Raw genomic sequence first — 14,395 nt, forward strand, 5'->3', positions numbered from 1 at the left:
TGGCTTTCTGGGCTGCGAGCACACACTGCTGGGTCACCACCCAACACCCCCAAGTCTTTCTCCTCCAGGCTGAGAGGAAAGAGATCCATTCCTCAATCCATTCTCCATCCAGTCTTTATTTGTGCTTGGGATTGCTCCAATTGACACAGTAAATAAAACTCAAGCAGGTTCCACACAAAATAGCTGCAGTTTTAAGAGAGGAATGGTAGAGGTTTGTTTGCACAGTAAGTGAGAGGATGTTTCCAAAACCAAGTATAATATACAAGGAGAAAAAATCAAGTTCTTCACATGGGGGGTGGGGGGGTGGGGGAAATCAGTTTCAGACACTGTTACAAATTTTCTTCTAATATAAAGGAAATGGAAGTGAAGGCTGGAGAAGTCAGGAAGAAATCCACTGTAACAAATCCTATTCTTCATCACTGATACCAATAGGATCCTTTTTACAAATAGGTGAGCTGTATTAGATATATAACAAGAACAGAAATATTAGAAAGCATGTTCTCTTTGTTTTGACAACAATATGAGAGCAAGGAACACTTCTTATAGTTAACTTAGAAGAATTTGTTTGTATTTTAGGTATTTAGTTTCACCCATCAAAATTTTGGTTAGCAAAATTAGACCTATTTTGAATGTTCCAATTTAAAGCAACAATTTATAAATCATGCCGTGAGTTATCCATCTGCTCCTTCTAAATAACATCTGTTTCTCACAGGGACAAATTGAAAGACTGCTTTAATTAACAGACAATGAGACAACAGGACTGTCAAAAGGGCCTTGTGAAAAATCACAAGCAAAATTAATCAGTAGTATGTTTTGTACACAGAGGATAATTCCATACTTTGGTATTTTTTGTTTCTCAGACTATTAAGATATTAGAAAACAGCAATCTTGGTGATGGCTACTAATTATAGAAAAAAATAAAATTCCCCTACAAATAAAGATGATGTCTTAATTAGAAAATAAATGATCCTCCTTACTTTGTCAGGCCAGAGACAGAAGAGAGAACTGGGAATCGAAAAACTCTTAGAACTTGCTCTCATTTCACTGAATTAAATGATTTAATTGTTAAAGTTTTGTATTGCAATCTAATTTCCCTGTACTTTTGTGCAGAAGCTTTGTTTAAAATAAAGTGTGAAAAGATTCCAAGTTTACCAAGATTCAAATAACAGGTTTGTTCCTTCACAGGGACAATCAAGTATAATTAGTTGTTTTGGTAAGATTGTATCTCCTCTCCCCTTCCCCAGCTGCATAGCTTGCCCTGCCCTGCTAGTTCTCCTGCCCCTCCCAGTCAATCACTTTGGAGGATTCTGTTTAGGATCAACACAAGGTTTAGCAATATAACACTAAAAATTACTTCTAAAGCTATGTTGCCCAGTCTTCTGCTACTGCTGGCACACAAATACAAAAGCTAAATCTGAAGTAAAAGTTACAAGACAATTTCCTTCCAGCTTCCCTGTGAAACAGGGTAATTCACGGACCATCAGAAAAGCTTATAGGTCATTATTTTAAGAAACTGTCTTTTATGGAAATACCATGTGTATTTGGAATAGCCTTGATACAGAGCCCACTTGCATAAGTGGAAATGTTTGCTCTGACTTCAGGGAGCCTTGAATTGGGCTCTCTGAGAACAGTAAATACTTTTACTATCTATCTCCTCCTATTTCATCTACAGAACCTTGCTTAGATTTCTCTAACACCCCTACATGACAATGAAAAGGCAGGTACTTTTATTATTATTATTACCCACATGACTCCTTCCATCTAATCCATTAACTTTTTGAGACATGACAAGCAGGTTAGGACCAGGATATATTTTACTTTTACAAGGGTTTGTTGTTTTTTATGTGCAGCACATGAACTGAAAATAATTCATTTGGGAATTCAGGCTTAAAAAAACAACAAATCAAAACAATTGTGAGCAGAATTCTATAGCTGCAGAGTTTAAATGTGGGCAGATGGCCATGGAAACTGCTTCTTTCTCTATTTTCCTTAAATGGGGCTGCTACTTGGAGTAGTAACACCTTTTCAACGTTGCCTCAAGGAAATGCAAGCTTACGTTCCAGGAAATGTCTTCATGCTTCCAACACTGTGGAAATTTCTGCAGTTTTTGCATATGCAGTTTAAATGTGGGGTTTTTCTTTCTATTTTGTTTTTACGATTATCTCAAGGCATTTTCCCAAGCCTGTGTTTTCATGCAGAATCTGTTACTTTGGTACCTAAGAGGCCTCCCCACCTAAATTACATCTTTTTACAGCAGTTGGTAGCGGAATTGACAATCTTATTTATTTATTTGTTTGTTTGTTTTCTTGTAAACATGACATTCTGGGTGATATTTAAGCAAATGACAGCTGTACAGGAAATGTGCTGTACATGTGCTATTTTATCCTCACATTGCTTTTGGTGCAATGTTGTAGTGTGGTGTGCAAAAGCCATTCAACCCTGAAAAACTGGAAAAACATGGATGCATTACTGACTGCCATAACACTGTTCCAGTATCAGATTAAGCACCTCATGCATAGTAATATTGCTGATAATCCACCAAAACATGCATAATAGAAAATCTGAGAGGGTATGAATGTTAGGTTTAAGTGAATATCTCAACTCGTTAGACAAAGTTTTATAGAAAAATACTTTGGATGGCAGAACTTTTCTCATCTGTTAGACACCATTGGTATTTCTGTATTTAATACTAAATGAATTGTTCACATTCAAAAATGTTAGACTGATTAATCTGCATGATCAGAAAGATATAATAGCCCAGTATTATGCACTTTTAAAAACATAGAAATTATTTGTTATCATAATGAAAAAAATGTAAATAAACCTGGCTATGGTTATATCGTGTGACTGTAGAAGACAAATGTGTTTTTTCAGCAGTGCAATGACAAAGAAGTTACAAGTCACTTCATTAATTTTTCCCTCAACTGTATTATAAAACAAGAAACTTGTTTTGGTAATCACAAGAATGGCCAAAGGGAAAAATAAACCAAATTATATTGAAATAAACCAAGTAATAATATTGAATCACTCTTCCCTGAAAACTATAATCCTTTCTTTCTGTTCATAGCTATTCCCCTATCCTAAATCATTCTCCCCAGCCACAGTAAAATAGGTTTCATTAGAATTTTTTTTCAGTGGTGTGTGAAATTAGATCCAAACAAAGAGTTACTGTAAAGTGAACCCTGGATGTATTAGAATCCAAATAAAGTTAAATTACTGTATATGTTAAATAAAGTCATAGTGTACTAAAATGCTTTTTACTATGTTTTTAACGTAGGCATCTAAGCTTCACTTCTTTCTGTCCTTCCACAATATACTAAAATTACTGGGCAGTTTTCTACCAATCTTGGTGAGCTCAGGATGAGGTGTCTCCCTCCATCTCACTACACTGGTAGATTTTTATGTAGAAAGTTAGAGACTCTCCATTTTCCCAGTCCTGACTGATATATCAGAAGTGATATTTCAGGAAGTGACAAAAAGGCAATACCAGTTCCACTCTTGCACTTTTCCAAGCTACATCTCCAGAAGTTTTTTACTGTATTTAGCATGATTTCACATACCTTTGCAAAAGATCAGCACACAGCTAAATATCCACAGGAAATTCTGGACTGCAACATATATGGTAAATAGTGTGCAGGTAGGTCTCAACCATGAATCTTACCAACAAAGACTACAGACGTAACTCTTTCTCCGTCACAACTGAATGAGCTGATTTTTTACAGAACAAAACCAACCAAAGAAAAAAAAACCCGAATCAAACAGATGGCTAAATGAAAATAATGTAATACTGATACTATGCCCTAAATATTTTCATTAAAATCAGTGTTGTAGTTCATAGAATACCAAATTACATTTTTCCCATTGAGGAACTGCTCACACAACAGCCCTATAATATGAACAGCCCTATACGTATGTGAGCAGGCATGCAAGCAGAGACTGCAGGAAGCAGAGAAGTGTTCTATAACCCAGTGCATATTTTGCAATCAGATTGTACCTGTTCCTCTCTGCATGTCTGATTTGAAAAGTGATTTCTCTATACGTTTCATAGAATCATAGAATGGTTAAGGTTGGAAGTTAGGGTTGGAAAAGACCTTAAGATTATCTAGTTCCAACCCCCCTGACAGGGGCAGGGATGCTTCACAGTAGATGTGTTGCCCAAGGCTCTGTCCAACCTGGCCTTGAACACTGCCAGGGATGGGACATCCACAACTTCTCTGGGCAAGTGCCTCTTCTTTCAGTGCCTCACCACCCTCACAATAAAGAACTTCTTCCTTATACCTAACCTGAACATCCCCTGTTTAAGTTTGAACCCATTATCCCTTGTCCTATCACTAGAGTCCCTGACGAGGAGTCCCTCTCCGGCATCCTTCTGGGGCCCCCTTCAGATACTGGAAGGCTGCTGTGAGGTCTCCACGCAGACTTCTCTTCTCCAAGCTGAGCAGTCCCATCTTTCTCAGCCTGTCTTCATACAGGATGTGTTCCAGCCCCCTGATCATACTTGTAGCCCTCCTCTGGACTTGCTCCGACAGCTCCATGTCCTTCTTATGTTGAGGACACCAGAACTGCATGCAGTACTCCAAGTGAGGTCCCACAAGAGCAAAGTAGAGTGGCAGGATCACCTCCTTTGACCTGCTGGTCATGCTCCTTTTGATGCAGCCCAGTATATGGTTGGTTTCTGGGCTGTGAACGCACACTGAAGCTGGCTCATGTTCCATTTCTTGTCAACCAACACCCCAAGTCCTTCTCTGCAGGGCTGCTCTGCTCAGGTTTTTAGTGAAAAGAACAGAAGAGCCTTACCTTAGTAATATCTGCCTTGTCCCAAACTCTGCGATGAAGTCGCCTGTTAGGCAGACTTGGTTGCTCAGCAGGGTTAGTGCAGGGTTTACAGAATAGTAAGGGAAGAAATAAAGTAAATTTGCTGTGTGCAAGACAAAGAACTGGGAAAGTGTGGGGACAAAAGCCATACTGGTCCATTCTTGAGATTTATTTTTACTATTCTGACTGTGAAGCAGTTTCTGTCTCTGTCTGTGAATATATGCACAGCCTTTCTGTACTAAGAGTCCTGCTAGGACCCCTTTTCAGGCTGACATCTGACTGCTGCCATTCTAGCATAGTCATCCCAAGTAAATAAAGGGGAAGTACGTATGACTTTTACCATGAAGCACATGTAAAGTATGCATTGCATGTGGGCAGTGGGGCATACTGTGGCATAGACTCTACCAGGCTGCTTAAAGGCATATTAGCAGAGTTGAGCAGCCCCTGGTGAGGGTACTACCAGATTCTAGGTTGTTTGAACTGCACAAAGGGTGGAAAAAATGTATAGCCTTTAATGAGCATGTTAGACTTGAAATGTCTCCCCAGGGTTCTGTGTGATATGCCCTCATGATGTTCTCAGATGCATTATGAAGCCAAGGCAAGGAAATTTCACCTATTGCACATGCAATAACAAGACAAAAGACAGTATAAATCCACATTAATTTGAAGGTGTCTTATAAGGGTAGAGTCTATTTTTGTCTGTCTTTTCCACCGCACAGTACACAGACTTCTTTACAGTAGGTGATTGTCATGTAACACCTGTCAAGTTAGATTATGCGACTTCTACATGCATGTAAGATTCAAACTTCTCTAGGTAGAGCTGTATAAGGACGCGTTGCTCGGGAAGATGATGGTTTGTTGGCACTGCTGCACACAGAGAGTTGAAAGAGCAGACATCAGTATTCCAACACTATAGTCTTCTAGCAGCATTGCACCTGCTTCCATGGGAATGAATGACAACACACTGACTGACTTTTGCACCTCAGAAAACATCTCTAAAATCCCTGTAGTAAACAAAAATCAATAGACTGGAATTCCAGTTGTTTTTAATCTTCCCTTTCCTTGCCTTGGAGGGGCTGCATACCAGAATAAAATGGCAGGGGAAAGCAGATCAGAATTCAACCCTGAGGGTTTACATCAGCTGAAAGTTGCCTTCTGCATCAAGAGAGATCGTAGCAGATTAGTGTGGCTTGAATATAAAATACTAAGTAAGAGACAAACCACAAGTGAAGATTTTGCCATTGTAAATAGCTAATCAGTAACAAAGATCAACTTGGTACTTTGGTTCTGTAGAAAAAAGTTACTGACATTTATCTTAAGAGGACAGTCCCCACCAGTACATGGAAGTATCCCAGGTAACAGGCAAGGAGACCACACAATGTTGATAGACAAGCAAATATGTTCTGTTCCCCAATGTCAGTGATTACTCTCCTAGCAATGTTTATAGCCCATGTCAAAGCAAAGAAAGCAAAGCTAAAACATCCTTTCTTTTAGGAGTTCTGTAACAGCAAAAACCTTTCAGTTATGTTTTCCTGTATGTGCAATTATTCTAATTGCTTCCACCATTAAGCACACCTCAGACTATGTTATTAGACCAGGAACATTTTGGTGAAGAGTACTTTAAAACTCATTTACTTACTTATGCATATATCCATCTGTGTTCCCTGTTAGGTTCATCTGCATAACAGTCTGAAATTCTGTCTCATTGCAGCAGTATTTAAATACTGTGTTGTTATGGTGACAGCAAAAGATGTAAGATTTGTTGTCAGAAAGACGGGGGCAGTGAAAACCAAAGTGGTAGCGACCTTTGTAGTCCGTATACGGCTCGCAGACCCGAAAATGTGCAGACAACACTGTAAAACAAAGAACAACATTGGCTTTGTGAGTCACTTGTGTTATCTGTATGATATAAACTGTAATTTTTCGTTGGTTAAGCTTAAACAATTGTTGTTTGATTTCTAAAAAACATGAATGTTTCAGAACTATCAACATCATAACATTTAGTACTAAAAGAGTACAATATTTCACCTCTTGTTTATTTTTACTTTAATTGTAACTATGTTTCTGATTACTATTAGACTTTCTAAGGGAAGAAATGCCCTCTATGTCAGTAAGCACAAAAATATTTAGGGAAACGCTTTGATACTGCTGTTCTAAATATATGGATATCCATAAACATCAACAATGCCCATGTTTGAGTCTCCCGGGATGACTTCATAAAAACAAAAAGGCTGTGCAAAAACTGCAGTGAAAGTTGATGGCTCTTGATTTACAGTCACTGTTCTTGACAGCAAATATCTTTCCTAGTGTAAAGGTCATTCTTTGATAAGGATTATTCTGCCAGGAATAGTAGTTACAAAACAGTATAACAGATCTGAACAACTTTGAATTTGCAAATAGATAGAATTAATAGAAATACAACTATTCCTGGGTGTTCTTACATTTCTTCTTTATTAAATGCTCATGGAAAGTGTTTAATACATCTCTAAGAATATTATTTAGAGGAATATGTCACACTGATTTCACCATAACTTTTCTTGGGGCAGGGGGAGGGGGTGGAATCCTCTCCATATATATCTTCCGAAAGCAGACTTGAGGCTGATTGTGTGGCAACAGGCACACTGTGTTTACACCTACATGGTAAGACTGTGGGCAGATGCAAGCTCTCTGACCATACTTTAAGCCTACTGGTTGCAAACAGCTCTGAACTGGAAGCTGTGCAATTGTCTTGGCTTCCCAGAGCTAATAAAGCATGTGGAGGGGCAGGATATAGATCCCTTTCAGTACAGTCGTAAGCAACCACATACAACATCCTGGTTGACCTGTAGAGTCTTACAGGAGTCAATATTTGGTTCCACACAGTGCCAACATTTTGACTGATTTATAATTTATGTTATACAGGCCTTAAGACATCACTAAGATTACATGTACCATATAGATGCCCAAAAAACCTTACACTCTACAGAAAGTTAAATACAGAAGCCAAACCTAAATATTCTTGGCAGTGAAATATTTTTATTCTGATTAGACAACAGAGAACCAGTAATGTTATGGGTAGCTGCACTTCATGCACTTACCCCAATTACTAAAGGATATTCACTTTAAACTGACAGAATTAACCCTTGTAACTCGGTGTGTAATTTTTCTATCAGTTTACCAGTACAAGAGGTTACAAATAACGACTTGCATGGATTTAGCTTAAATCTATTGAATCTGCACATAGTCCCTGTTGATCTGTAAATGCATCTGTGCACCTTATCCATCTAATCCTCATTTCTTTCTATGTTGCTTGAAAAAGTCTATTCCTAACAGTTTTGTTTCTCAATTTTATAAAACATATAAATTTCAAGAATTTCTCTCTTTCTGTAGGTCTAGTACAATTTTAAAGATTGTGAAAGTGGAGATTATGTCTTTATCTGTGTATATAGAGGGAGCCTACAACAAAAAAGAGAGTACTAAAATGAAAACAAGATACATTGTACTGCCATCTGCGTGAAGGAAAACCATTATAAACATTTTACATTTATATATGCGTATATATATACACACACACACGTACATGCACACAACACATACCTGTCATCATTACTTTAACAAAAGAGAAAATCCCTTTGAAGATTCATTTAGTCAGGAACTGAAAGTGTTAGGAAAATGCTATTTCTAAAGGAACATAGATACTGAGAAAACTAGTTACATATGTGTTCTTGGCCTGCCTGGAAAAAATGTGTGTTCCAAATCTGAGGATGCTATAATCAGTAAATAAATTGTCTTCTAGACTTAGGTTTCCAAAACCCTCTGTAACTCTTGCAACAGGATCTGCATGTTCAAATTCTATTGAAAAATATTCAAAGCATGTAATCGCATGAACATATATTTGTTTGAACAAATACTTATTTTTCTGCACCCCTCCTTAATTAACATAGCAATAATTAAAGTGTTCCAGGATTAAGTTGCAAAAAACCTCAGTGCTTGTGATTGGAAGATAGATCATCTGGTGCAACCCCTCTGCTCAAGCAGGGTCACCTAAAGCCTGTTACCCAGAACCTTGCCCAGATGGCTTTTGAATTCTCCCAAAGGATGGAGACTCTACAACCTCCCTGGGCAACCTGTGGCAGTGCTCGGTCATCCTCACCACGACAAAAAACGTTTCTTGACATCCAGAGGGAACCTCCTGTGTTTCAGTTTGTGCCTATTACTTCTGGTCTTGTCACTGTGCACCAAAGAAAAGAGCCCGGCTCCATCTTCTTTACACCTCCCCTTCAGGTCTTTACACACACTGGTAAGATTTGCCTGATCCTTCTCTTCCTGAGACTGGACAGTCCCAGCCCTCTCAGCCTTTCCTCATATCAGAGATGCTTCAGTCGTATCCATCATCCAGTGGCTCTTTGCTGAACTCTTTCCAGTAGCTCCATCACCACCCTTGACCTGCTGGCAGTACTGCTACTAATGGAGCCACAAAGACAAAGATATTTCCAGCCAGCTGGCCCCCAGCATATACTAGTGCCTGAGATTGTTACTCCGCCAGAAAGTGCAGGACTTAGCACTTCCCCTTGTTGAACTTCGTAAGATTCCTGCCAGCCCATTTCTCCAGCCTGTCCAGGTCCCTCTGGGCAGCAGCACAACCCTATGGCATATCAGCTACTCCTCCCACTTCTCTATCAACAGGAACCATTTGTGTTCGGGTTTTTTTCTCCCCACCTTGTCTGGTGTTCTCCCTATCCAGCTGAAGGATAACTTCCACTGAACCTGCAGATTTCTTACCAGAATTAGATGGCTTAATGTATGTACTACTTCAGCTGCAGCCACAGAGAAAATATTACTGATCTGAACTGATCACTTTGACATTTCTCACTTTTTAGCCATCTTGATTCATTCCTTCTTAGTTGGAATATCTGCACTTTGATTATACCACCTGCTCCTAGGAAAGACAATTTTCTTCTTTGATGGATGCAAAGCCTTGAGGTGCAACACAAGATTTATCATGCAACTATCAACAGAATCATAATCTTTTTCAAAAGTGTTAAGCTGCCACAAGTGAACAGCAGTCCTGAAGGGTTATACATGACTTGTATATACATCTAGTGCATGTTATAAGAATTAAAATTCATTCTTTATGTTTCATAAGCAAACAGTACTTCTGTGCTTCTGAAATTATTCAGTGGTCTGAGAGAGACATTGCATTGTAAGAATGCACTAGAGGACTATAGGACCCTAAGAAATTTAGCTTGCTCATCACTGCAAAGTGGTTTACTTAACAGCACATGTGAAACTGACCCCCAATTTCTAGATGGGTCCTTTGTCTAATTTAAAATAAAAAACAAACAAACAAACAAAACACCAAAGGAAAACAAAGGAAACTGGGTGAATGATGACTGCAGAAAGAAGGGAAAATGAAGATAACATCAGGTCAGAGGAGAAGTGATGTCTGTAATAAAATCTCCTAAGCAAATCCTTAAATAGTAAAATGTGTCTCAGCGATGAAAATAAATGCACAAATAAGAGCATAACATGATGACTGAATTACAGTCTGCATTTGGTAGTCAGTGTGTGGTGGGTTAATCCTGGTAGGCAGCTAAGCACCACACAGCTCCTTACTCACTCACCCTCCCAGTGGGATGGGTGAGAGAATCAGAAGGGCAAAGCAGGAAATTTTGTAGGTTGAGGAAAAGACTGTTTAATAAAAGAATAAAGAAAAAACCCCAAACAACCCAAAACAACAACAACCCCCCCAAAACAAAAAAAACCCTGTCCAACCCAGAAGTGATGTTAAAGCACTCACTCACTACCAGCAGACTAATGCCCAGCCAGTCCCTGAGCAATTTCTTGATAACCTCCAGCCCAGTTTTATTGCTGAACATGCTGTTCCATGGTACAGAATATCACTTCTGCCAGTTCGGGTCAGCTGTGCCAGCTGAGTCGCCTGCCAGGCTCTTGCCCACCCCAGCTACCAACATTGTTTTGGTCACCAATCTGAAAGACAGTACCATATGGGCTGCTGTGAAAAAAATTAATCCCACACCAGCCAGACCTAATACACAGTGAAAAAAACTTTATCAGTTTCTTGTAACCTGTGTAATTTTACTAGCTGTATTTCCTTCTCTGAGAATCAAAGACCCAATAAACAAAGTAGGTATTTTAAAGTATTTTTCCTGAAAATAACTGTACTTAAATCCTGAGGATTAAAGAGACTTATTTCTACAGATATACTTCAGGTAAATATGTTGTACCTGAAATGGCTCTTAAGTTGTCTATTGCAAAGTTGGAAGCTGTTTCTGAAGTGAAGCTGTATGTGCAAATTCTCACATTAGCTTAAAAAAAAAAAAAGTTATTAAACAGGTAAATAATATAGATACTCGTATCTGTTCCTACTAATTTTGAGAGTAAAATAGTCTGCCATGCTTCAAATGACTCATTTTAGTTCATCTTAGTATTTATCTACTCTACCTTAAAATGTAAACAGCCAATGTACATCAAACTGTTACTTCCTTATCTGTTCACAGTTAGAGGTCTGCATAATGTTGATTAAAATTTTAATTTAGCTACTAAATTTTTAAAGCCCCAAGGCTCTCGGAATGGCTGGTCATTATAAGCTTTCCATATGGATCCACAGAAATATTCACTTGCATGCATTTTACTTAGCACAATACCAATCATTTCAGATCCTCTTGCTAATTCTGCTATATGGATGTTTCTGACCTCAAAGAAAAAATACTGTAGTGTGCAAATAATATGACAATTTTTGCTTGTTAATATAAGCCTTGCTGTCATCTCTGTTTTTATGAATGTGTTTCAATCCATTAAATGAATGTAAGGATCAACATTACTGCAAAGCAAGTCTAAGAGTTAGTGGTCAGAAAGGGTATTCATCTAGCATGACTGTGTGCTGTTCTCTGTATTATGCATTCCTTGTGTGACTATTACAACTAGTAAGTTTTCACAAATCCTAAAAATGTACACCATTCATGGTACTGAAATAAAATCAGCCTGAAGTTGCAGTACTTTCAATCCAATTATTTTTTTTATTTTTATTTTTTTTTTTTAATGGAGCCATAGCATACCTATTCTGAACTGAAACCTTTCTTTTCAGTGTTACTTGTTCCTGCTCTGAGAGCATTCTGCCCACATTAGACAAGTGCACCTCTTTCCTAAACACACAGCTAAAACTGCCAAACCACATCCTCATTCTGAACCATGACCTTGGTATCTGACCACACGTCTGCTCCACTGCTTCTCTCCTTTTCTGACACAATGAAGACTGGGCTCTGAGAACAGCTGCTCTGGGAACTTTTCTGTTACTTGTGTCCTTACTTTCATTCTGGCTGTGGAGCCAATGAAAGTTACACTTCCAATTGTTAAGTGTGTTTTTCAACCATGCATACAGATTTTAGAAATTTAGTACTAAGACTGTGAATCTATTACAGAGGAGAAAGGTAGTTATACAACTGGGGATGCAGTGCCATATGTAAGGATGTCAGTGGAAAGACTCTAAAGGAAAATAGTGCTTTAAGATTAGTCTAGTTAGAAATATTAAAACACTTATCAAAAGGAGTGTGTCAGTTACAGCCAAATAATGAAGTATCATTAGCAAGAATCAATTGGAATGCTTCCAAACAAGCAATGAGACTGTGGGCAACAAAACACACTCTTGAGCTAATTGACAAGTATCTAACCCTGAATACAAAGTACTAACAACTTTTTCTGGAGCACAAGAATACTTTAAGATACGTAATACCTGGTAAAGTTTTAAGTGTGGTAGTTAGAGATGTGATGCCGTAGAAGGGAATAAGAAACAGTGATGGAAAAAATAATCTTGTGGGACCAAAAGTGCTTCAAGAATCGAGGACAAAAGACGTTGTACTGACAGTTTAAACCTCACAGGATCAAATCTATTTGGACTAAATATATATATATATATATTTAATATCACTCATAATTTCACAAAACCTTAATGTCATAAATAACATTTGATTAATAAATGCAACTAATAATCATAGCATTCAACTAAAACTCAATCTAACAACTGACAGTTTTCTGCACAAATCATTTCTGTATGCTAGTATATCTAGGGCAGATCCAAGGATCAGGAAAAAAACTGCTGCAATTGCTCCCTGGTCCAGCCACTTTGTTAGATTTAAGAACATAATATTTACATATCATGTTGTTATGCATTTTTCTGTTATATAATATTTAAGTTAAATTGTATCTAAATGTATTACAAGTTACAGTGTATTAACATGCATTACCATTACATTGTATCTAAATGTATTGCAAGTTACATTGTATCTTAAATTTATTCATATCAAGAAGAGCTGACCTTCCAAGTTCAATCCTTCACATGCTTACATACTTCTGCGTTCATATAGCTAAAATCACCTTGCTCTGCTTCCAACAAATTGCTATTTAGCAAAAAAAATGGATTATACAGTGGTGTTGAGGTTGCTTTTTTCTTTTAGATGAGCTGAAAAACTAGCATATCAGAACTGCTTCTTTTAAATTTTCAGCCTGCTTTACCATGTAAATGTCCCACCACCTTTTCATAGAAAACGAATTTTCAATTGCATTTCAAATCCCAGCTTCCAGTTCTTAAATACAAAGAGGCTTTATTTATGTACTACTCAGTTAACAACCTTGTTTGTTTTATACAAATCCAGTATTAAATTGCAACTAATTTTCCCTGTGACACACACCACAAAAAATAATAAATACAAATAAATTCAAAGTATGAAAGTTACCTGCTGACAAGAGTAATGAAAGCAGAACCATCAGCACATTCAAGGACTGTTGACCACAACTTGTCATCGTTGGCTTTCATTGGTCCATTAGAGAATTACCTGTTTGAAAAGAAGCAACATCACTGTTAGTTGTGTGTTTCGTCTTGCTTTCATTGTTCAAACTTTTACTCCTCCACAAAGTTTCGGAAAAAAAGAGTTGGCTTTACAATATAAGAAAAATCCCTACAAACAAACCAATAAACCCCCACAAACACACACAAAAACCCACCCAAAAACCCCAGACCCCAAGCAAACAACAACAACAACAAACCAACCAATCAAACAAAAAACCGCATACTTTTTTTCTGGACTTAAATAAATCCTTTATGATTTAATTAAAAATCCCTTTCTTATTTCACCATTAACGTTTACAGCTATGTACATACTTTTCATTAGCCCAGAGCTGAGATGAATCTCATAAAGCACTCACTGGATTTTCACACCTCCCCTCTAATCTACGTTCAGCAAAACTGTGCTTGTTTTACTGTCAAGAATGGGCTGTTGTATTATGCTTATAAGGACTAGGAGGATATAAACAATATAAAAATAAACTGTCTGCTTTGAAAGTCAATCTGGTTTATTGCATTAGAGGGTGTAGTTGTTCAGAAAGTGGGTCAAGCAACTGATACGGTTGGAAACATTTCAAACACGTGTTTTCATTAGAATCAGAATATTTAATGGAATTATTACTTGTATTTCTAGAAATGACAGTGAGGTGTGATGCAGTTTGTCTGGCAGTCATCATAAAAAGGCTAGCCTCATTTTTGCAGAACAGCCCCACAACTGTACAAGTCCAAATATGTCTTACA

At 37.7% G+C, this 14,395-nt stretch overlaps 1 protein-coding gene across 1 annotated transcript in view; it reads right to left on the bottom strand.

The window, feature by feature from the left end:
- Positions 1 to 13,614, bottom strand: part of KIAA1644 (KIAA1644 ortholog) — a gene marked incomplete at its 3' end in the record, with an annotated part of 16,442 nt that extends 2,828 nt beyond the window's left edge. The window contains exons 1-2 of the mRNA XM_010014675.1: positions 13,548 to 13,614; positions 6,455 to 6,668 (exon numbers count right to left, since the gene is read on the bottom strand). Coding sequence (XP_010012977.1) covers positions 6,455 to 6,668; positions 13,548 to 13,614 — 281 coding nt within the window. The remainder of the gene's footprint in view (positions 1 to 6,454; positions 6,669 to 13,547) is intronic.
- Positions 13,615 to 14,395: the final 781 nt, after the last annotated feature.

Source organism: Nestor notabilis, unplaced genomic scaffold, assembly GCF_000696875.1.
Source record: "Nestor notabilis isolate BGI_N333 unplaced genomic scaffold, ASM69687v1 scaffold9015, whole genome shotgun sequence".
Classification (NCBI taxonomy): domain Eukaryota; kingdom Metazoa; phylum Chordata; class Aves; order Psittaciformes; family Psittacidae; genus Nestor; species Nestor notabilis.